We start from the raw sequence: 20,657 nt of genomic DNA on the forward strand, positions 1-20,657 counted from the left end.
CAAGTTAAAATGGATTTTTATGGTTTTCCTTCGTCTTCCCTGAAGTTGCAGTGGTTTTTTTATGACTTCTCATCTCTTCATTCTTTCTTTTCATTCCTTTGATCATCTCCAGTAAGTTCTCCAGTTATTCAATTGATAGTAATTTACTTGCTGTTGGTATCTTTTGTTGACTGTTGTAGTGAAACTCCTTTATTTTATATTTTTTACTAACACTATCAACCATTTCCTTCTATTCATTTCCTTTTTTCCTCTGCTTTGCGTCATGGTCTGCTCAGATACCAAAGGGGCTTCAACCTGGACTGCTTTTGGTGCTAAGAAGCAGATCTTTAATCTTAAACATTTCCTTCAAATCATTTCCTTTTTCCCCTGCTTTGCATTATAGTCTGCTCAGATAACAGTATAACACCAAAGGGGCTGCATCCTGGACAGCTTTTGATACCAAGAAGTAAAGGCATAGTATAGGTTAACCAATTGTTTTGCCCTGCATGAATTTACTTGGCATAATTTCTGTTGTCTTCTTGTAAATTGTGGTAGGATTGCCAAGGCAGGGTCTTGTCTTCTTGTAGGCCTTGGAGATCAGCATGCGTATCTCACCCCATGGTTTGCATTTTCATATTTAATTTCCTGAATGAGCCTGCAATGTTTCTGCTCATTATTGGTTTTACTGGAAGAGTTATTTCCTGTTGCTTTGGAGCATCAACATTCGGTGAATTTAGAATCACTTGTAGAATTCTAGTTACATGTTGAATATGTCCACTCAGTGAGGGATTTGGACAGTTCGTCGAATAAAATGAAGCATAGAATTCTACTATGCTTTTACTCCTGACTATGCTTTTACCACATCGTTTTTAATGGTGCTGTGACAGGAGTCTGGAGTTCTGGATTCCCTGGGAAAGCCGTTCCTCCCTGTTTTAGATGTGGTTATAGGAATTCATCATTTTAATTTAGAGCTATTGGAGCATAACAGAAGTGAACCGCTGCCCCTTTTCACTGATAAGCGATCATATTGGCATATGAATCATCAAATCAACTACTTTTGGTGACCTGTGAACTGGAGGAATCTACATAGTATGATGGCGACTGGCCAAAAGTGAGATTGTATTACTTGGGATATGAAGGAAAATTTGAGCAAGATAAGTTATGAAAGAGTATTTGGGCCGAATGTGTCAAAACAGATCTTTATTGTCATGTCTTGGTGATTGAATATGATAAAAAATTATTCTTTACTTATTTTATGTAAAAGTTCTGTGGTGAAAGTGACTATATAAAAGGGATTTAATAATTGCTTATTTTATTGAACAATATTGAATAGGAAATTTATCAATATTTATTAGAACAAAACTGAGCTTTCTTTGGATTCCTATACAAGTACCATACTAACCTAATGATAATATCCTAGACATTCAAGTCATTAAGAACCATACTTATTTTGATTGGAAGGGAGAGGCACCACACTTGCTGCTAAGATTTCCTTCTCATGGGAGGTAAGAGTTCCTCCAAACTTTCTGTGGTAACAACAATCTGTCAATAATTAATATACCCTCCACTCGAAACATGATCGCAGAATGTAATTCTTATCGTTAAGATTCATTTATAAGATCAATTCTGAAACTACATTTTGAAGATACGGCACCTCCACCATATCATTTTCCTCTGCAAAATACATCAAAACAATTATATCGAGAGTTCACAACAATGCACGAAGTTACACCATAAAAAATGTGTCCCATAATACAATATATTATCATACAGAAATTTGTCCACCCCTACAAAAGTCTCTTTAGAAAATGGCTCTCCTTCCAATCTGCAGAGCAGAACCTACTAGAAACATAAGATTGACTTCTGAAGAAAAGCAAAATCTTCCACCATGCACGTGTATGATCTACTGAGGACTCCCATTATCCTTATTGCTCATCTGCGGAGTGTACTGGCTGGTAGAAGATGGCGAGTAACCAGGTGCACTTGGTGAATAACCCGCACTTGGACTGCACAGTCGTAAGGGTTCAGGTTCAGTTTAGCACCATGAACATAGCAAAAGCACATAAAGAACATGTACTAAACCCAAAAAATAAAGTTTCACTTACCTGTACTGTGGAGAGCTTGGGCTGTAATCCGGGCTCACACCAGAATTGTAAGGGCTGTAAAAATTAACATAGGCTAGGGAAATGAGGATCTACCAAATTACAGCATGCATCAGTGCTCAAAGCTACACAAAGAATTATGGGAAACAACAGTACCTGGTAGGGCTGTATGTTGGACTTGCAGGTGAATAAGAGGGAGATGTAGGTGAATATGATGGTGATGTTGGACTGCAAGAATAGGAAGAAATGATTAAATATGCAAAACCCATATTAAGCAGGGGTAAACTGAAACAATATAAGTCAAAGAACTTTATCAAAACAAGTCTTTTCAAAATGCTCCACCTTAGTCTAACAATTAATCTAAGATTCAAAAGAAACAAACAATTAATCGAGACTCAAAAGAAACAAATCAAGGACTAAATGAAGCAAGAAAGTTGAGTTGGTTTTGTCAAGTCATTTGACTCCCTAGAATGCCAAGTCTATAGATTAAATCAGGAATTTTAACTCCAAAAGACGGTAGATCAACATTTACCTGTAATTTGGTGATGTCGGACTGTAAGGGCTTGATGGAGATAGTCTTGGACTGCTGGGAGAATATGCCAGTGATGGGCTGTATTTTGCTGAGGAAGGATTATAACTAGGTGATGTAGGGCTGTAGCTTGGAGAGGTGGGACTGTAGCTAGGAGATGTTGGACTGTAACCAGGAGAGGTCGGGCTATATGCCGGAGAGGTGGGGCTGTATGATGGAGAGGTTGGACTATAAGAAGGTGAGGTTGGGCTATAGGATGGTGAGGTCGGGCTATAGGAAGGTGAGGTTGGGCTATAGGAAGGTGAGGTGGGGCTGTAAGCAGGAGAAGTGGGGCTGTATGCAGGAGAAGTGGGGCTGTATGAGGGTGATGTTGGGCTGTAGACAGGAGAAGTTGGACTGTAACTTGGAGAAGTAGGACTGTAGCTTGGAGATGTAGGACTGTAACTGGGAGATGTGGGGCTGTAGCTGGGGGATGTGGGGCTGTAGCTGGGTGAGGTTGGGGAGTAAGATGGACTTGTGGGAGAATATGCAGGACTTGTTGGACTATATCCAGGAGAGCTGGGACTGTATGTAGGTGAGGTAGGGCTGTAACCAGGTGAAGTGGGGCTGTATCCTGGGGAGGTTGGACTGTAGCCAGGAGAAGTAGGGCTATAACCAGGAGATGATGGACTATATCCTGGAGAAGATGGACTGTAACCTGGTGACGATGTAGGAGAGAATGCCATGCCCCCAACATAAGGAGAAAATTGTGCATCTGTAATTGGTGACAGACGAAGATTTGGGCTCAGCAAGTAATTTGGTGACATCATGCCATCATGATATGGAGTACCCGTGATTGGTGAACGGGAAGGTGTCATGCCAAAATCCAAACCTTCCATATAACTTGGGAGCTGAAGTTCTATAGCATGCTGAAGCATCTGATCATTTAGGTACAGGGCACAATCTCCTGTACCAATGGGTGCCAGCTGACCTAACATGATATTTTCTGTAACACCCCTCAAAAAATCAGTTTCAGCATAGACAGCAGCATCAAGAAGGATGTCCACTGTCTCTTCAAATGAGCATCTCATCATTGGCCCAGTATCATTCCGATTGATACCATGACGCGTGATGGCCATCAAGTGACCGCGGTATGTCATGGTATCACACAGAATAGCCAAGTGCCTGTAATTTACATAAGATCCATCGAATGAAATGACCACTCGCAACTCATCTAACAGGGACCGACGAACCGCCTCAATTCCAAGAACTTCAATTACTTCAATCAAGTGATTACTAGTTGTCCTCCTAGCATCAACATCTTCATGACACATAACAGCTAAAAGATTGACACCTTCAGTATCAAGCATCCATTCCACCTCTGGCTTAAAACCCTCACTCTCATCAAACTTATTCACTTTACCAGATTTAATAAACACCTTGTTAATATCTGGGATGCCTCGAAGGGCCATTTCAGTCAGCATGTTACTCTCAATCTTCTTGAGGAAAACATCATCTTCAGCAGATTCATCCTGCAACTCTCCCTTAGGAGCCTCATCATTCATAATGCGGATGCGTAGAATCAATTTCTCAGCATTGTCATCATTAAAAATGCAGGTTAAATCATCATCAAACTCAAGATTAATCTTTTCAGCAATGTCAGCCATGCTCAACTTCTTATCAACCATCATCTCCCGATTCAGCTCTATACGGAGTAGCCAGGGAGAAATTTTCTCTGGAGCAACTTCTTCATCAGGCATTTCATAATAGGACTTGACAAAATCAACATCCTCCTCTATAATGGTGCTCATGGGATCTGGATCATACCATACCTCAGTAGCTTGTGTTACACTCCGCAAGGTAGTGTATTCCAAAGCACATTGGACATTCTTTGCTCTCTCCTTGGTTTTGCTAACGTCAGGCTTCAAGTAGACAGAGAGAGATGGGGTTTTTATTTTTTTAGCCACATTAATAATTTCCCTCAACCTGGGAACACCAAGAGTGACGTTCTTGGCACTCACACCAGCGTAGTGGAAAGTGTTCAGGGTCATCTGTGTTGCAGGCTCACCAATGGACTGGGCAGCAACGCAACCAATCATTTCTCCAGGGGCGACAAGCGACTGCAGGAAGCGTGATTCTATCTCACCAATAACCCACTCAAATGCTTCCCGAGTGAGCCTGTATTCCTTTAACACCCTCTTACTGGCGAATGTGCTACGAAGCAGTATATTAAAGAAGAGGGTGGCATTTTTCTGAGCTTCCATGCTGATCAAATCATCACCAGGAACAACCTTCAGCCTCTCCTGAAGCTTATCAACAGCTTCCACAATCTCCATGGGATGCATATCAGAAGGCCTTCTCAAGTCAACTTTAAATGTTTTTTGTGCATTCCAAATGAGCCTCTTTAAATTCACAGGCATAGGCCAAGAATTATCACCGGTGGTAGCAATCTCCGTTCCAAGCTGGAATCGATCTGCCTCAAGTTTCTGAACTTCAGCATCAAACACATTACGGAACTCCCTAATGGTTTTCAGATCCTCAACATGTTCTGGCAACATGTAGCTTGGATTCCAATTCTCATCATCAATCTCATATTTGAACACTCTATCAAATTCACCCTTCTTCATTTTAAGTGAATCCAGCTTCTGTGTTTCAATCCACACTGCATCCATACCATCTTCACCATACAAAAACTGGATAACATCCCCCAATGAGTTCCTAACAGTACCATCATATTTGACCATAATATCTTCCATAGCCTTCACAAGCCGCCTCTGGATATATCCAGTCTCAGAAGTTTTGACTGCAGTATCAATCAAACCTTCCCTACCACCCATAGCATGAAAAAAGAATTCTTGAGGGGTCAACCCACGCAGATAAGAGTTTTCGACAAATCCTCGACTTTCAGGTCCGTAGTCATCTTTGGTGAAATGGGGAAGCGTTCGATCTATGAAGCCATATGGGATTCGCTTACCCTCAACATTCTGCTGTCCCACACAAGCAGTCATCTGTGATATGTTGATAAAACTTCCTTTTGACCCAGCAGTAACCATTGCCTTGAGATTGTTACTTTCTGACAAGCTCTTCTGAGCACTACTTCCTGCATCATCACGGGCTTTATTCAACACCTGAATTAGGAGGAATGTGTTAGTAAAACTAACAGAAAGGAGCAGGGGGAGAGAGGTAGGAAGGAGGTGGTGCAGATATTTAGAAAGAAAAAATTCATATAGTTCCTGCACCTGGTTCACTCTGTTCTCAAATGATTCCATCATAGTCCGCCCAGGCTCCGCTTCTAACTGTCTTTCTTGGGCAGCCCTAATAAGTTCTTTCACTTCATTCTTGGCTTTAGATATAGTTTCATTAATCTTTTCCATGGTTGCTGCATCAGCAATTGTGTCTCCAATGCCAATGCTAAAACCATTCTGCAAAAGCCAATAGTTAACAAGCCACTGAGTGTGTCCCAAGAACTTGCGAGCAGCATCTGGGCCAACCTCCTCCCTGTTACATACACACACAAAAGAGGTAGCCTAATTTATGAAGTGCAGATTTACAGGAATAGAAACTGAAAACAGTCTGAGTTGTTTGCATAAACATACCAAATTACATGTATAAGACTTCCAGTGGATGTCCCAAGGGTTTTCTTGCAAAGAGTGCCAGCAAGAAGCTCCCCTTTCTCTATTCGAACTTGAGTATCTCCAGGAGTTATGAAGCCAGTTTCAGATTCTGAGTGCCAGGCCGATGTTCTCAAAAGATTTATCTGCTTAGGAATGATAAGATTGAACACTTGCTTTCCTGTCCATAGTGGTCTAGGCTTCAAGATTGCCGGTGCAGGTATTTTCCCATCAAAATCCTCCCACCACATCAAGATATTCATAAAAACATCCTATGAAGGAATAAATAAATAAACAAATTAATAAAGGGGAAAAATGTTATAGGCTTAGGAACTTGGAGTGAGATTAGCACAGAAACAAATAGCCAATAATAATAATGCTTATTATTATTATTAATCATCATCATCCAGTCCCCACCTTCTCAATGAAGGTATCTCTCTTAGTGATCTTGCGGCAACCCAAAAGTGTATCCTGGACGATACCCATAACTGGTCGATTTGATTGAGGTGACACAATGCATTTAGGGACCATCATCAGCTCCAAAACCTCTGCTCTTGTTTCAAATGACTGAGGAACATGCATATTCATTTCATCTCCATCAAAATCTGCATTATATGGGGATGTAACAGACAAATTCAACCGGAAGGTTGAGTATGGCATGATCTTGATTCTATGCCCCATAATAGACATTTTATGCAGACTTGGCTGTCTATTGAAGAGAACAAAATCCCCATCATTTAAGTGTCGCTCCACCTGAAAACAAGATTTCAGTACATTAAGGTGAAAGATGAGAAACCTAATCAAGAATAATTCAAAACAGAAGAGGAGTCACCTTGTATCCAAGTTCCAGGTGATGATCGCTACTTTTCTTCAAATATCGGAGATCAAGCCTCTGACCATCTTCCCTTATGATATACTTGGCACCAGTTTTACCAGGTGGAGGATGGGGTCCATATTCCACAAGCTCCTTCAACCTGGCAACATAAGTCATACTTTAGGACAAGAGAGCCAAACATATAGGGGATAAAACCAAATAAAGTTTATCTAGAGGTCTTGACCTTTCAATGTTGTAAGGAGTCACAGTTTCTGGATAAGTTAAATTTAAAGCAATACTCCATGGTACTCCCAGTTCATCGATGTTAATAGTAGGATCAGGTGTGATAACAGTCCGAGCTGAGAAGTCTACACGTTTCCCCATCAGGTTTCCTCTGATCCTACCCTCCTTAGCCTTAAGCCGACTGCATATAGATTTAATAGGGCGGCCAGACCTCTGTGTAGCCTGAACAGTAAGCAAGAACTTGGATCAATGCCAAGAAGTGACTGGAAGCATACATACATGGCAGTCTTAAACTAGGCTTTACCTTGTTTTGCCTATCAAAAAAAAAAATGTTGACTTACCCTAGGTTGTCCAGGAAGCTCATTATCAAAATATGTAGCCACATGAAACTGCAGTAGCTGTGCAAATTCTGAGATTATGTGTGCAGGAGCCCCATTTCTCTCCTGTCTCCTCAGATTCTCATTATGCCTAATGATCATTGCCAACTGATGGGTTAAGTCATCCTGGTTCAAGAATATACATAGAAGATCAGGATGTTAGAGTCCAACATTTTATTTGTAAGATTAGGAATAGAATTTCATTTTGATAACATCACCCATAACCACATTGACAACTTTAACCTATCATTTACTAGAACCTCATCCTCTGGAGAAACAGAAAAAAATAACAATAACAACAACAACAACAATAATAATAAATGATAATAATAAGAACAAGAACATATACAACTCTTGGATTATAGAGACAGGAACTCTCAAGTTACAACAGCACAGAAAGGCTTGCCTCACTCCGTGATGAAGTATCCATCATTACAGATGGCCTCACTGGAGGTGGTGGAATCGGGAGCACTTGCAAAATCATCCAATCTGGACGAGCATATTTGGGATTTAGTCCCAACAAAATGCAGTCTTCATCGCTTATTCTCTTCAAGACATTAAGCACCTGCATGAATTTAACAGGATATTAATCTTAACTGAAATGGTAGGCCAAGAAGCACGGAGAGATGAAAGGATGAGAAAAATGTAAGAAGTGTTTGCAGAATGAGTTACCCTTTCAGCAGAAAGCTGCTGTTTTCTTTCAACAGGTTCAGGAAGTTGTTCTGGGTCATCATTTTTCTTCCTTTGAATCTTGTATTCAGCAATCATTTTCATACCTTCAATAGTAAGCTTTGGTTGCTGAGCACCGCAACCTCCTCGACTCTTTTTAACTGGTTCATCAGAATCTAGAGCTTGTGTCTCAATTTCATCACCACCTTCACATTTGCTTTTGTTCTTACAGGCATCCAAAATTTTCTTTAGTCTATTTTTGGGATTTCTGATTTTCTGGGCTTGCTTAAACTTGTGATCCTCCTACAAAATTCATAACCAAATAAGAAGACAGGAAACAAGGGAACATACAGATAAAGAATATTAAATAGGATAAAATCAGAGGGATTTAAAATAACTTCATGAGAAGTAAATTTAATGTAAGTTAGGAGCAACCTTTACCAATGACACAGAAGCTGCCATTTAAAAAAAAAAAATTAACTTTCTAAATAATAAAACTAAATCAGAGAAACTAAAGTCTTATCGGAATTACATAATAAGGTTGGCAGCTGCTAATCAGGACAATCTCTTTCAACTTCTTCAATTTCAATCATTATGGCTTAGACGACAGAGAAACAGAAAGGATCATGAAAAAGGAAGGCAACTGGCCAGCAGCATAACCACTTACTATTTAATTAGAGATTGAAACACTCTTTTATTCTTACTTTATGGGCTGAGGCTAAGTTGTTCATAGACGATTGCCCTCTAACAATAGCTAATTTTATTGATTGGTTGGGTTCTTAGTAGGCTTGTGGCAATCGGTTTTTTGTCTTTTGGCCTTTGTTGGTGGGTGTATAGGTTTTGTATACTTAGAGTCGCTATTTTAGCGTCTCTTTCCTTTTTCTTTAATGATAATCATTTACTTATCAAAAAAAAAAAAAAAAAAAAAGGTCATCGCCTTAGGATAAGGCCGAGGCATAAAGACGATCATCTTTGACCATAGGATAAGATTAAACATACTTAGATTGTAATTTAATTCAATCTATCTTTAAATTAAACAAAGTATAAAATGAAATATTAAATTATCAATAATAGTAATAATGAGCTATAAAGGAATATCAATCTAGTCTTGATGGACTAAAGCTTCTCTTAAATGTTCATTCGCTTATTTCATTTTTTATGTTGATTTTTAGATGTATGGAAAATTAGAATAAGCATTTAGATAAGATGAATTTCTCTAAACAATATGATGTTTTTTATGATGTAGGATATAATATTTAACACTTTAAATAATTATTACTATTTTATTAATTTTATAAGACACCATAAGGGATACAAAATTAATAGTGTTGATTGTTGGAGACAACACTTATATTGGTTAAATATTGAATAATTAAACATATGTTTATTTTTTAGAGTCTTACTGTAGCCAGGCTATCACCTTGTTTTTAGCTTTTCGCCTTAGGCTAAAAGGAGTCTTATCACCTTGGTATCGCCTTTCGCTTTTAACAACACTGATTCTAGCACTCTTAATCTCTAAACTAATCAAGAAAAACATTCCTGAAGTGCAAATTTGATCTTTCAACTTCTCATGGTGAAGCCCTTCCCACCAGTGATTGAATAGGAGCTGGTAGACATTCTATGCCTTAAAGGCCTAATGCATCGCATCACGCTTTTACAGTGAAGGAGTGAATGACCTAGCTCTTCACCAATTAAAAAATGGAATTCAAATCTGATGCAGGTGACACGACTTGTTCTTATACAAGTGAGATTTATCAAGGAAAGAACCGAATATTTTGCTTTCTTTTACTTAAGGATTTCATGTTGGCAAATTTGGATTTAGATATCCATTTCACATTTTCAGTTAGCTTTATTGGCAAACTTCAAGCTTAATCATGCAAAACTAATGAACCTAAATTCGAAGAATGCATAACCAAAAACTATGAGAAATAGGAATTTGATTGCTATTATTAGAGTTAAGTTGGAGAAAACAAATCTCAACTCCACCAACCAATTCACCGCTTCAATCCAAGTGAGAGTGGAACCCCCTAAGCATGTCATCTAAGTCAACTTTGTTAACCAATTCACCACTTCAATTCCAAGTTAGAGAGAAACCCTCTAAGCGTGTCAGCTAAGTTACAAAGAGAAACCATAATCCTGACTTTAAAAAACAGTAACCCAGTAAGAAGTTGAAGATAGTTCATTTATGCGCAACTAAATTAAGGGGAAAACTACCTCATCTGCGAGGATTTTCGAACAATTGAAGCAAACACACCGCATAATACTGAGGACAGTTTTCATAAACCCGATGTGGAACATAGGTTTAGCAAGTTCTAGGTGACCGAAATGCCCAGGACATTCGGCCATGTTCGCTGTGCAGGTCTCGCACTTCATCTTTCTGTCAATTGTACCGAGCCGAGGATCGCTCAGCCCTCCTGGCTTCGGCTTTCCTCTCTCTGTTGTCTCACTGTGCTCGATCTGTACAACCGACATTTGTCTCTGCAGAGAAACGAAAACACGCGATTAAAACCTAAGCCTATGAAACCCTAATTTCTGGTCTGGCTGCCGCGAATAGAAACAATAAGCGCAGTCTCTAGGGTTGAAGCCGAATAAACTGTCATCGAATTCCATTTTTTTTTCTTTTATTTTTTCTATAATTCCCTGAAAACCAAACGGAAAAAGAATGGAAAGTAATTGGGCAGCGAGAGGTTACGATTTCATCGGGACTGAGTATGCCAAACTGAACCATGCGGACTTTGGCGACCTCTGCCGGAGAGTACGGGAATCGCATATCCATGGCTACAGATCGGTTTATGCTTCAGATAAAATATAAATTAGGGTTTGTCAGATGTTCGGTGAGGGCAAGGCTTTGATCGCCAACGAACTGTGCTTCGATTTTCGATTTTATGTGTTGGTTTTGCGCTTGTAGAAGTCACAGTCCAATTTCAATAGCAGCGGACTCCTCGCTCACACCGCCTCTCTCTCATTCTGGAGATCGCGTTTTCGCGAGAGACTCTAGAATCCTAATTGGTGAGGTATGAGGGGTATTTATAGACTGATATCAGGCCCTAGGGGCGTATCCGCAAAAGTGCGCAGGGTGCGCACAAGCCAGTATGTTTCTGTAAATACCCAAAACACCCTCTAGAAAACGGATGGCATCGGGGTGTCTTTTGGCAATGACACTTTCCTCGCAGCAATGAAGAAAAAGTTACATAGAGGAAAAAAAAAAAAAAAAAATCAAATCCAAGATTTAACGAGTTATTAACGCTGTGTTTGGTTACAAGCAAAAGACGAGGGAAAACATGAAAGAACAAAAAAAAAGTACAAGTAGAAGGAAGAAAAATGTGATTTTTTTTTTATATATTTTTCGTAATATAAGCAAATATAAAGAAATAAAAAAATCTTAATATTTTTTACTATTCTTAAAACCTTCGAGAAACATAAACCTAAACTTAGATTTAGTGGATTGAATATTATTTGTTTTAAAATATAAAAATTTATTCATTTGAATTTATACTTGTCTTAAATTTTTTTAAAATTATATGAAATATATTTAAATAAAAATCACCTTTAGTTAATATAACTCATGTTTAATATATTTTGTTTAACCAGTTTTTTCCAACATTTTTTGAGCTAAAAAATTAAATTCTTTGCAAAATCTTGAAAATTTGTATGTTAAAACTATAAAAGTATATGTTAAATCTTTAAATATATATATATATATCCACTTAATTATATTTTTTATAGTACAACTTAAAATTTTTAAAATTTATAGGAATATATTCTTAAATAAAAATCACCTTTAATAAGGGTAATCAATGTTTAGAAGGGTTTGCAATTTTCCCACTGTTTTTTAGTTAAAAATTAAGCCTTTTACAAAATCTTGAAAAGTCAAATGAATAGATTGACTTCTAAATAAACTAGGAAATGAACAGGTCAACTATCAAGTAACAAGTCAGTCGTGAACCTACAAAAATATATGTTAAATTAAAAAATGAACTAGTTGTGAAACCAATATTTGGTTAGTGTTGATTTTGATGATAACACAAGGTTTGAAATTAATATTTTATATTAAGTGTATTTAGGTAAAAAGATTTTTAAAATGACAAATCACACAGACAAAATCAAGTTTTTTTAAAAAAAAAAGTAAGAAAACCTTAATGGGAATATCAAAGGTTGTTAGTGCACTAAAGTTATGCATTTTATTTGTACTTAAAGCACAACAAAAAAAAAAAAAAACCATCCAAGTGTTAAATTGTTTCAATTATTTTCTAATTGAATGACTTCATGTTTTCAATTAAAACCTCGAGCCAAATATTTTTTAAACTTATCATAAGAGGTTTTAATAAGTTAAACATAAGTTGTTGAAGGGTTTATACTTCAAAACGGGCTATTAAAACACTTTTATAGTATAATCGATTGAAGGTGTGAAGAACTACTTAAGCCATTTGAACTCGACCAATCGAGAGTTATTTTGTCACTTTTGACTTTCAATAGCATGTGTTTAGTTGGTTGAGGTAAAGTCTTCATCAAGATCTGAGTTGATATTTGATCTCCAATAATCAGTGAATGAATCAAATAGATAGTTTGATCGATCAACCCAAAATTGTGTCTAATGATTAGTTTGAGTTTCGTAATAATTTTTTAAGGTTCTAAACTTTATTGTTTTAAGAGGCTTAATATTCCAATTTTTTTTCTTGAGTATTTTTTATCATTCGAATGAGTGTTTTAAGTGCACTTTGATTCAAGACTTGCATAGCCATTTAGCACACCTCAATTTTAATTTTTCTTTATATAATTTGAACTTAAATTTGTACTATGATTTTGTGATTATATGTATATATATATATATTATCAATTTTATAACCTATCTAAAGTGAGTTCAATTGTAGGCTATAACTTAAGTGAGGAAATATAAATACAAGGTATTATTGAAGGGTTCTTGAAGTATAAAGTATCACTTAAGATGTTGTTTAAGAGTGAGATATCTTTTGAGAATCATAAAAGGTCTTTTAGAATCCAAAGTCTAAATATAAAGAGTTTGAAGGTTTTGACTTTAAAAGTCTTTGATTAGTGGAACTCTCGCTCCATCAAGAATTTGAAGGTAGCTAATTTATACAAAATTACTATAAAAATATTGAGTTTACATTATTTATTCCTTATAATTATTTTTTTCATTATATTTTTTTACACAATTGCATGTAATTTTCACTTGTATCCATAATTATTAAATTTGCAAAACTAATAATAATAATAATAATCATCACCCAATTCACGCCCTACCCTAGGGCGATTATCTTGGGTTGGTATAATTAAAATCTTAACAATAAATTTGTATTTTAAAAATAATTTTTATATATAATGCTTTATTTTAAATAATTTTATACATTTGTATAATTATTTTTTAGAATCACCATTATAAAATAAGTAAAAACAATTGAAAATAAGTATAAGATATTATATGAAAACGATTCTATTTGAGAAGTGTTTTAAAAAGTAGTTTTTTAGAATGGTTTTTTAAAACCATTTTATAATGTTTTATAAGATAAACGTTTATTTATGACATAAAATGTTTTTCATTTGTTTTAAATATGCTTTAAAAATGACTTTTATGGATAATGCTTTATTTTTAAATATTTTTCATATTTATATAATAATTTTTTCAAACAACCTAAAAATAAATGAAAACAATCTAAAATAATTACAATATGTTATTTGAAAGCATCATATTTTTTAGTTTTAGGAACAAAAGACTATTTTTTGTTTTATGAATGTCAAACATATTTTCTTATTTTTATTTTATTTTGGAAAATAGAAATATGTTCTAAAATAACAGTAACCAAATAAAGCCTATGTTTTCTATTTTTAAAAGAAGAAAATTATTTTATATTTTTTATGTTTTTAAAAATAATTTTTATATAAAATATTTTATTTTTAATTATTTTCTTTATTTATATAATTTCTTTTAAAATCACTATTATAAAACAAATGAAAACAATTAAAAATATTTTCTATTTTTGAAAATATAAAACTATTTTAGTAGTACTATTTTAGTATTTTACGATTTTGATTACTAAACACGTTTTTTTATTTTTTATTTTGAAAAAAAGAAAACTATTTTAAAGAAAGTTGCCAAACACAACCTAAACATTTATAAAATTTGTCGATTTAAATTAAATTGTGCGATCCTCGCTGTTTGTTCCGTGTTCGGCTGGATTTTAGCGAGTAGGTTTATGGAGGGTCTTAATGGTCTTTTAGCTTGTCAAGACTGTTCACTGCCCTCGTGGCTTGTGGAAGTAACCGCTAACGCGCTCTTCCTGGACTTTGAAAGGCCGGAGGAGAAGGGAAGAGAGGAGTCACCGGAGTTACCGGAGTCACCACCCTTGTTTTCCCTAAGGTATGCCAAAGTGGATTCCTTAAAGTCAAAATATTGGTTCGATATTCTTTACATTCACCCCAGCTGAAGGAAAACCCTAGTTGTTGAATTAAATTAAATCGAATGTGGTGATTATGGGATGTGTTGAATCCTGTTGCCATCACTGTGAAAATGATTTCAATTATTGATTTTATCTTTTATTTATTTATTTATCAATGGATGCACTGCTCATTTGGGGAATTTCCTCCTCCGAGTTGATGTTTAGTCTCTGTTTGGATCTTCGGAAGAACGAGGGAAAGGAAAATGTTGAAAATTACAGGAAATGAAGTCCTTCCATGAAGCTATTTTCATTGTATTTCCCATGTCATTTCCAAGATCCAAATGTGAAGGTGATATAAGTGAAATTTATGAAATATATATTTAGAATTTCTACTTAGAAACTCCTGAGAGAAATGCAATGATGTGGGTTATCTGATTCATTGGTTCGCAATTCTACTTTTATCATTTTCTTTTAGTTTTCTTGTGAGATTAATGATAAAACCTTAATTGATATCCACATTTGTACCAGACATAGTCATAGAAGTGTTAAATTCTAACTGCAAGTGGATTTGTGAATGCACTAAGGTCAAGTTTGGGATGCTGGAATAGAGTGGGAAATTTTTATTCATTAACGTGTTTAGATTATTTTTAAGAATGGAACAGGAATAAAAAATTTATTAGTATGGAAATCAAATTCCGCCAAATCACCTGTCATTAGGCTGTTGATTCCTTTCTTCCACATGGTATTCTAATTCACCTCAGTTCTCATCCTATTTCCATTCCTCTTCCCACATACCAAATGGACCCTAAAAGAAGTGATGTTCCTTTGCTAATACCTCCGGTCCAGTATGTCTGCTTGTCTGAAGTGTTTCTTCTAATAGATATAGTGGAAAATTGCCTTTAATTTTGCAAAACATTACATAGCATGTCAGTGAGTGTCTTGGAGAAATGTACTGACAAACCCTTCATATTGGAAATCATTTACTGACTTTTAAACCTGTTTTGAAGATTTAAATTGCTTTGAGCTATCTGAAAATAGTCATTGTTGGTGTTACTTTCACAACTGGCATGACTTTTTACACTGGAAATACTGTGACATGAAATATTTTGCTGCAGAGGGGAACTGGTTATGGTTCTCCTCTTGGATTTGCAGGATTTCCTTCTCCGTGCTCGAGTGCTGAAGCTGTACAGGCAGGCACTAAGAGTTGCTGGAAGAGCCCCTGAACATGCTAGAGGTAAAATCTTCAACTTGGAAGAATTTTTTATTAGATTACTGCTTTGTAGAGTGCATTATCAACATGAAAGTTTTTGCAAAATTGTATTTTCGTCGTTTTTTCATTTTGATGTTCTTTCTGTTGATCAGAACCAGGAAAACCTCTTGTAACCCTAAAACTGAAGAGCTTTGGGTGCCTAAAGTTTAATCATTACTGTTTTCCGCACTGTTGAATTTTTATCCCCGTCAAAGGAAAATATCCAAGATGTTTTGAGCTACAACTGGAAAGGACCAAAACTTTGAAGGGAACATAATTCTCATTTTTTGAGTAATAGAATATCTGGCTTGGTTATGTCCATAACCTCTTCATTGCCTGCTTGTGTAGAAACCACCTTGTAGTTATTTGGAAAGGTCCTCCAAAGAGGGAACCCACATCATAGAGAACCCATACCTATTGATAATCAGAAATGCTTATGGAATGTAATGGTTTCCCTCTGGGAAACATTTCTGACATTCTAAAGTCACATGTGAGCATAGGTAATATCCCTTCACATTTAGGTCTTTTGTGGCTTTTTTCTTAATGATTTCTAGATGATTTTCCCCTGTTTGTGATTTAGGTTTCCAGACTGTATTCTAACTTTTTCTGTCATTCACCAACCTCAAGTTTATTTATTATACACGATTCTTTGAATCTTATATTGTGCATATATGAAATGTTGTTTATCTTACATTGAAACACTATAATATGTCGTCCAAGGTTTTCAAATCATTTTGGCTTTCTATAATGTTTGATGGGTGCAAGCTTAATGCCTTCCTCCTTTGCAATGGATTTTACAGCTGAATTGAGACAGACTGTTAGACAAGAAATGGAGAATAACAGGAACTGCAATGACAAACAGAGGATCCGTTTTTTGATCAGTGAAGGATTGGCGAGATTGAAAGGTCTGGATGAAATGCTTGATATGCAGGGTCATTGATGTTGGAGTGCAAGGACTTATCCCTTATCTTGAAGGACTGAAAAAAGCACTCTTTTTTTTTCGTGTTAATCAGCAATGCAACATAAATGGAAGAAAATTCACTTGTTTTTAGATGCTTTTAATGGTTGTAATGGAAAGAATCTGCTGCAGCCATCTTATTGAAACTTGGCTAATTTCATGTTTGTAGTTTTTCTTTGGTTTGTGAGAACCAAAATGGTGTAAAATCATAGAAGTCAAGTGGAATGCCGCATTTTCGAGGCAGTTATCATTTGCACTGCCGAAGTAAAGTGATGGCTCCAGGGGTTTTGGCTTGTAAAATTGCTTGACTATCACCTTATTTTATAAATAAATTTCAATGATATCTTCATTAAGTGCAGTTAAGAGTCGTTTCCAGTTTGTTTGTAATGTACCATAACACTTCACCATTTAATGGACTCACAAGGCCAAATGAGACTCAAATTGCATTGGAACACAGCGCTTGGCCCGATAACAGTTTCCATTACTTCGGAGCTCATGGATAAAGGAAGACTTGAAGTTCGACCTATGCTGAATTATCCCATTCGGTGCCTACCAAAATCTCCAAAATGGAAATAGAAACAAGGGGTAGATATTCCTTGCTGTACAGAAATTGGACAATTGGGAAAGACACTCTTATGGGTCATGGCAATTCTAAGAATGGTATCCTCTAGGCTCTAGCTTCAGACCTCAAGGAAGCTTCCTTTAACCTTGGTATAGGCTTTTGCTGCCAAAGTGAACTCTGAGCATTTAAGGTTGTTAAGTCCTTAATTAGAGAGGATGTCCATGCTTCACAAATGCCAGTCAAGAATCAATGATGGGAGATTCTTAGTCTACACCAAAAAATAAAAATAAATACATAAAAAAATAAAACAGGAAAACATGGATGATAAGATGACAAAAGAAGACCTCCAAACATGTGAAAGAAAAGTTAAGTTTGGAGAAATGTGAGGTATAATATACCTTCTTCTGCAGTCAAAACTGTATGTGAACATTACTGCAGTGTGGTCACCAAAAAGACCAAACGACATTAAGATCACAAATACTAGTTTAGAAAAGAACTTCATATTGAAAGAACCAATGTGTGATTTTCTAAATCCTTAACAATAAATTTCCAAAATTAGTTCTGAGAAGCTGCAACCGCATCATTATTCTGTCATACAGGGCCAAAAATTTTGATCTCTGAGTGTTGAAAAAATAAGTTACCATGATCCAAAACAAATGACAACAGAGCAAATTACAGGTTACCTAATTTAATTCATAGATGCATAAGCTACTCCTATAGAGGCCGAGTAACAAATCCCCTATTCACCATCTTCTCCACCAATTCCTCATGCTTCTTTAGCTGCCCTGCCTTCCTCAGCTGCTGAAGCACCATCTCATAAACTGGCAGACTTGGTCTCAAGCATTTCTCCTCAATCATCTCCTTAAAGAACGAGTATGCATTGTTCCAATGCCCAATTCCACAGAAAGTTGAAATTAGGACCCGGTAAGTATTCGCATTAGGCTCAATTTCATTTTCATCCATTTCTTTCCTGAGCTTGAGAACCATGTCGGTTGATTTTTTGTCAGCAAACATCCGCATCAATATATTGTATGTCACTGTATTGGGTCTACATTTCAAATCCTTCATCTTAGCAAACATGCGGTGGGCACTATTGACATCCCCCAACTTTGAAATGCATCCAAAGATCGGATTGAAAGATGATGCATTTAGGTTACACCCTTTCTTAACTGAATTAAGAATCTTAACAGCTTCTTCAAGATTGTCATCTCTGCAATGACTCTCGATGAGAAAATTGTATGTGATGGCATCAGGAGGGCATCCAAGCCTCTTCATCTGATTATAAACTTGTAAAACCTTCTCCGTTCGACCTGCCTTGACATGAACCCGCATTAGGTTGTTGAAAGTGATAGCATTTGGATCACACCCTACATCAATCATCTCTGAAAAAACATCATGGGCACGCGTAATTTGTCCACTTCTACACAATGCATCAATCACAATACTGTAAGTATACACATTGGGCTGAATTCCAGCCATCTTCATTTCCCCAAAAACCCTCTCTGCTTCTGAAATGTTGCCTGCTCGGCACCACCCATGAACCAAGCTAGTGTACACAACCACATCAGGCTCGAATCTATCCTTCAAACTATCAAAAAAGGACTGAGCCTCAATTGCCCTTCTCTTCTTAGATAGACTACTAATCACAACAGAAAATGCAATCTTATCAGGTTTGCAGCCATAGTCCTCCATACGATTAAACGCATGGACCGCTTCTGCAGCCAATCCAGCCTTCACATACCGCCGAACAAGGATGGTGAACGTCTCAACCGGGATTTCTACGTTTCGCGTTTTCATCAAATCAATCAACTGCCACGCCAAATCGAATTGCCGTACCTTCCCGGCTAGATCAATCATCTCCATGTAGGGTTCGGGAGAGTGCCCAAACTCTTCAAGGTTCGTCGCCCAGTTGAAGAACGCTAGTGTTTGGGGAAAGGGAATGCCGTGGCGGACACCACCACATTTCTCAATCACGCGGCGGACGATGGCGGAGGAGACAGAATCCGCGGAGGAGATTTGGGAAAAATCGAAACTCAGACTAGCAATAGTATAGTGAGGATTTGGAGAGATAGGATCAGGGTTAGTGTTTTTTCGTTGGTGGCTTTTGATCAGAGAATGAAACTTTTCCACAACTAGGGTTTCTTCAGAAGATAATACGATATTAACAGCACTGTTACCACTCTCCTTTACTTCATCTTCTTCTTCGGAGGCTTCCGAAGAAGAAGAATAGAGTCTAAAGCTATGCTGAGAAACAGGAGAGAGACTATATCGTAAAAGAGACAAACGCACCTTTGACTTGACCAACGCCATTGATGCCTACTCTTGAGGCTTCCTCAAGGGTTTGAGAACCTTGCACAGAGAAAGCAGGGGAAAAAGTGAAAAACCCAAAAACACACAACGACGCCGTTTAGGGCTTTTTCCGTAAACATCTCTATTGGGCCATATGGGCCCAAATCCATCATAAATATGGCCCCGGTTCATCCCCAAATTTTTATGCTGACGTGGGTATGAAAATAAGATGCCGGAGAGGTGAGGGAGGATGACTGAAGAAACGAGAAGCGATGAAGGCTGGAAAATGTCGAAACCTCGCGATATTCCTAAACCAGATGATCCGGAACGACATCGTCTTACAGAGGCGTTTCCTACACGAAGGACCAGACACTGTAGAGGAACTATTGGAGAGGCACATAGTGAAGAAGGGGAATAGCTACGACGATGAAGAAGACGAGATATTAACTCGGCGGCGACTCACCAGCACTCGGCGAGAGGCACTAAGTCTGTACCGTGATATTCTTCGAGCCACCCGATTCTTCATGTGGCCCGACTCGCGAGGCGTTCTCTGGCGCGACGTTCTCAGAGAAAATGCGAGGAAAGAATTCGAAGAGGCGCGATTTGAGAAAGATCCGGAGATTATTACTCGGTTGCTTATTGGGGGCAGAGATGCGGTGCAATCTGCCCTAGATAAGCTCGTCGAGAAGCAGAAAGAGCTGGTCGAGAAGGAACGGAGAGATCGAGATCGACGGTGATTTTGGGTAACTTCATTGTTTTTTAAATGTATGTGTACAATTGGGATTATAAACTTGAATATCATTATAGGAATTTTGCTTTGGAGGTGGAATGGGTTTGGAAAACCCTGGTGATTTGTTTGATAACTAATAAAATGGAACGAAAGAAAACTGAGTCTTAATTA

The 20,657-nt window shown here is 37.1% G+C and overlaps 4 protein-coding genes across 4 annotated transcripts; 2 read left to right on the forward strand and 2 right to left on the reverse strand.

Moving 5' to 3' along the window:
• Window positions 1-1,563: 1,563 nt before the first annotated feature.
• Window positions 1,564-11,311, reverse strand: LOC100264310 (DNA-directed RNA polymerase II subunit RPB1). The gene is made up of 14 exons (XM_002285864.5): window positions 10,996-11,311; window positions 10,518-10,781; window positions 8,307-8,606; window positions 8,041-8,199; window positions 7,599-7,760; window positions 7,259-7,479; window positions 7,033-7,174; window positions 6,618-6,953; window positions 6,186-6,472; window positions 5,829-6,087; window positions 2,614-5,717; window positions 2,238-2,309; window positions 2,085-2,138; window positions 1,564-1,985 (listed from the first exon to the last, which is right to left on the reverse strand). Exons 1-14 carry the CDS (start codon window positions 11,077-11,079, stop codon window positions 1,883-1,885), a joined length of 5,547 nt encoding a protein of 1,848 aa, XP_002285900.1. The 5' UTR covers window positions 11,080-11,311; the 3' UTR covers window positions 1,564-1,882.
• A 3,126-nt stretch (window positions 11,312-14,437) lies between these two features.
• Window positions 14,438-17,263, forward strand: LOC100242024 (uncharacterized). Its single transcript, XM_002285865.4, has 3 exons — window positions 14,438-14,679; window positions 15,814-15,932; window positions 16,748-17,263. The coding sequence occupies exons 1-3, from the start codon at window positions 14,516-14,518 to the stop codon at window positions 16,885-16,887; spliced, it is 423 nt and encodes a 140-aa protein (XP_002285901.2). The 5' UTR covers window positions 14,438-14,515; the 3' UTR covers window positions 16,888-17,263.
• A 688-nt stretch (window positions 17,264-17,951) lies between these two features.
• LOC100267650 (pentatricopeptide repeat-containing protein At1g20300, mitochondrial) lies at window positions 17,952-19,777 on the reverse strand. Its single transcript, XM_002284720.4, has one exon. It carries the CDS (start codon window positions 19,775-19,777, stop codon window positions 18,182-18,184), a length of 1,596 nt encoding a protein of 531 aa, XP_002284756.1. The 3' UTR covers window positions 17,952-18,181.
• Window positions 19,778-19,953: 176 nt separating this feature from the next.
• Window positions 19,954-20,657, forward strand: LOC100247165 (uncharacterized). The gene has a single exon (XM_002285863.4). The coding sequence runs from the start codon at window positions 20,029-20,031 to the stop codon at window positions 20,491-20,493; it is 465 nt and encodes a 154-aa protein (XP_002285899.1). The 5' UTR covers window positions 19,954-20,028; the 3' UTR covers window positions 20,494-20,657.

Source organism: Vitis vinifera, chromosome 18, assembly GCF_030704535.1.
Source record: "Vitis vinifera cultivar Pinot Noir 40024 chromosome 18, ASM3070453v1".
Taxonomy (NCBI): Eukaryota; Viridiplantae; Streptophyta; class Magnoliopsida; order Vitales; family Vitaceae; genus Vitis; species Vitis vinifera.

Bases quoted from the DNA above. Each gene is read 5' to 3' on its own strand.
- LOC100264310 (XM_002285864.5), bottom strand. From the start codon at position 11,079: ATGGATATGCGATTCCCGTACTCTCCGGCAGAGGTCGCCAAAGTCCGC. The intron at 10,782-10,995 runs GTAACCTCTCGC...GTTTCTCTGCAG, and splicing joins TACTCAGTCCCGATGAAATC to AGACAAATGTCGGTTGTACA. The intron at 2,139-2,237 runs GTACTGTTGTTT...TAATTTTTACAG, and splicing joins CCAACATACAGCCCTACCAG to CCCTTACAATTCTGGTGTGA.
- LOC100247165 (XM_002285863.4), top strand. From the start codon at position 20,029: ATGAAGGCTGGAAAATGTCGAAACCTCGCGATATTCCTAAACCAGATG.
- LOC100267650 (XM_002284720.4), bottom strand. From the start codon at position 19,777: ATGGCGTTGGTCAAGTCAAAGGTGCGTTTGTCTCTTTTACGATATAGT.
- LOC100242024 (XM_002285865.4), top strand. From the start codon at position 14,516: ATGGAGGGTCTTAATGGTCTTTTAGCTTGTCAAGACTGTTCACTGCCC. The intron at 14,680-15,813 runs GTATGCCAAAGT...ATTTTGCTGCAG, and splicing joins CCACCCTTGTTTTCCCTAAG to AGGGGAACTGGTTATGGTTC. The intron at 15,933-16,747 runs GTAAAATCTTCA...TGGATTTTACAG, and splicing joins AGCCCCTGAACATGCTAGAG to CTGAATTGAGACAGACTGTT.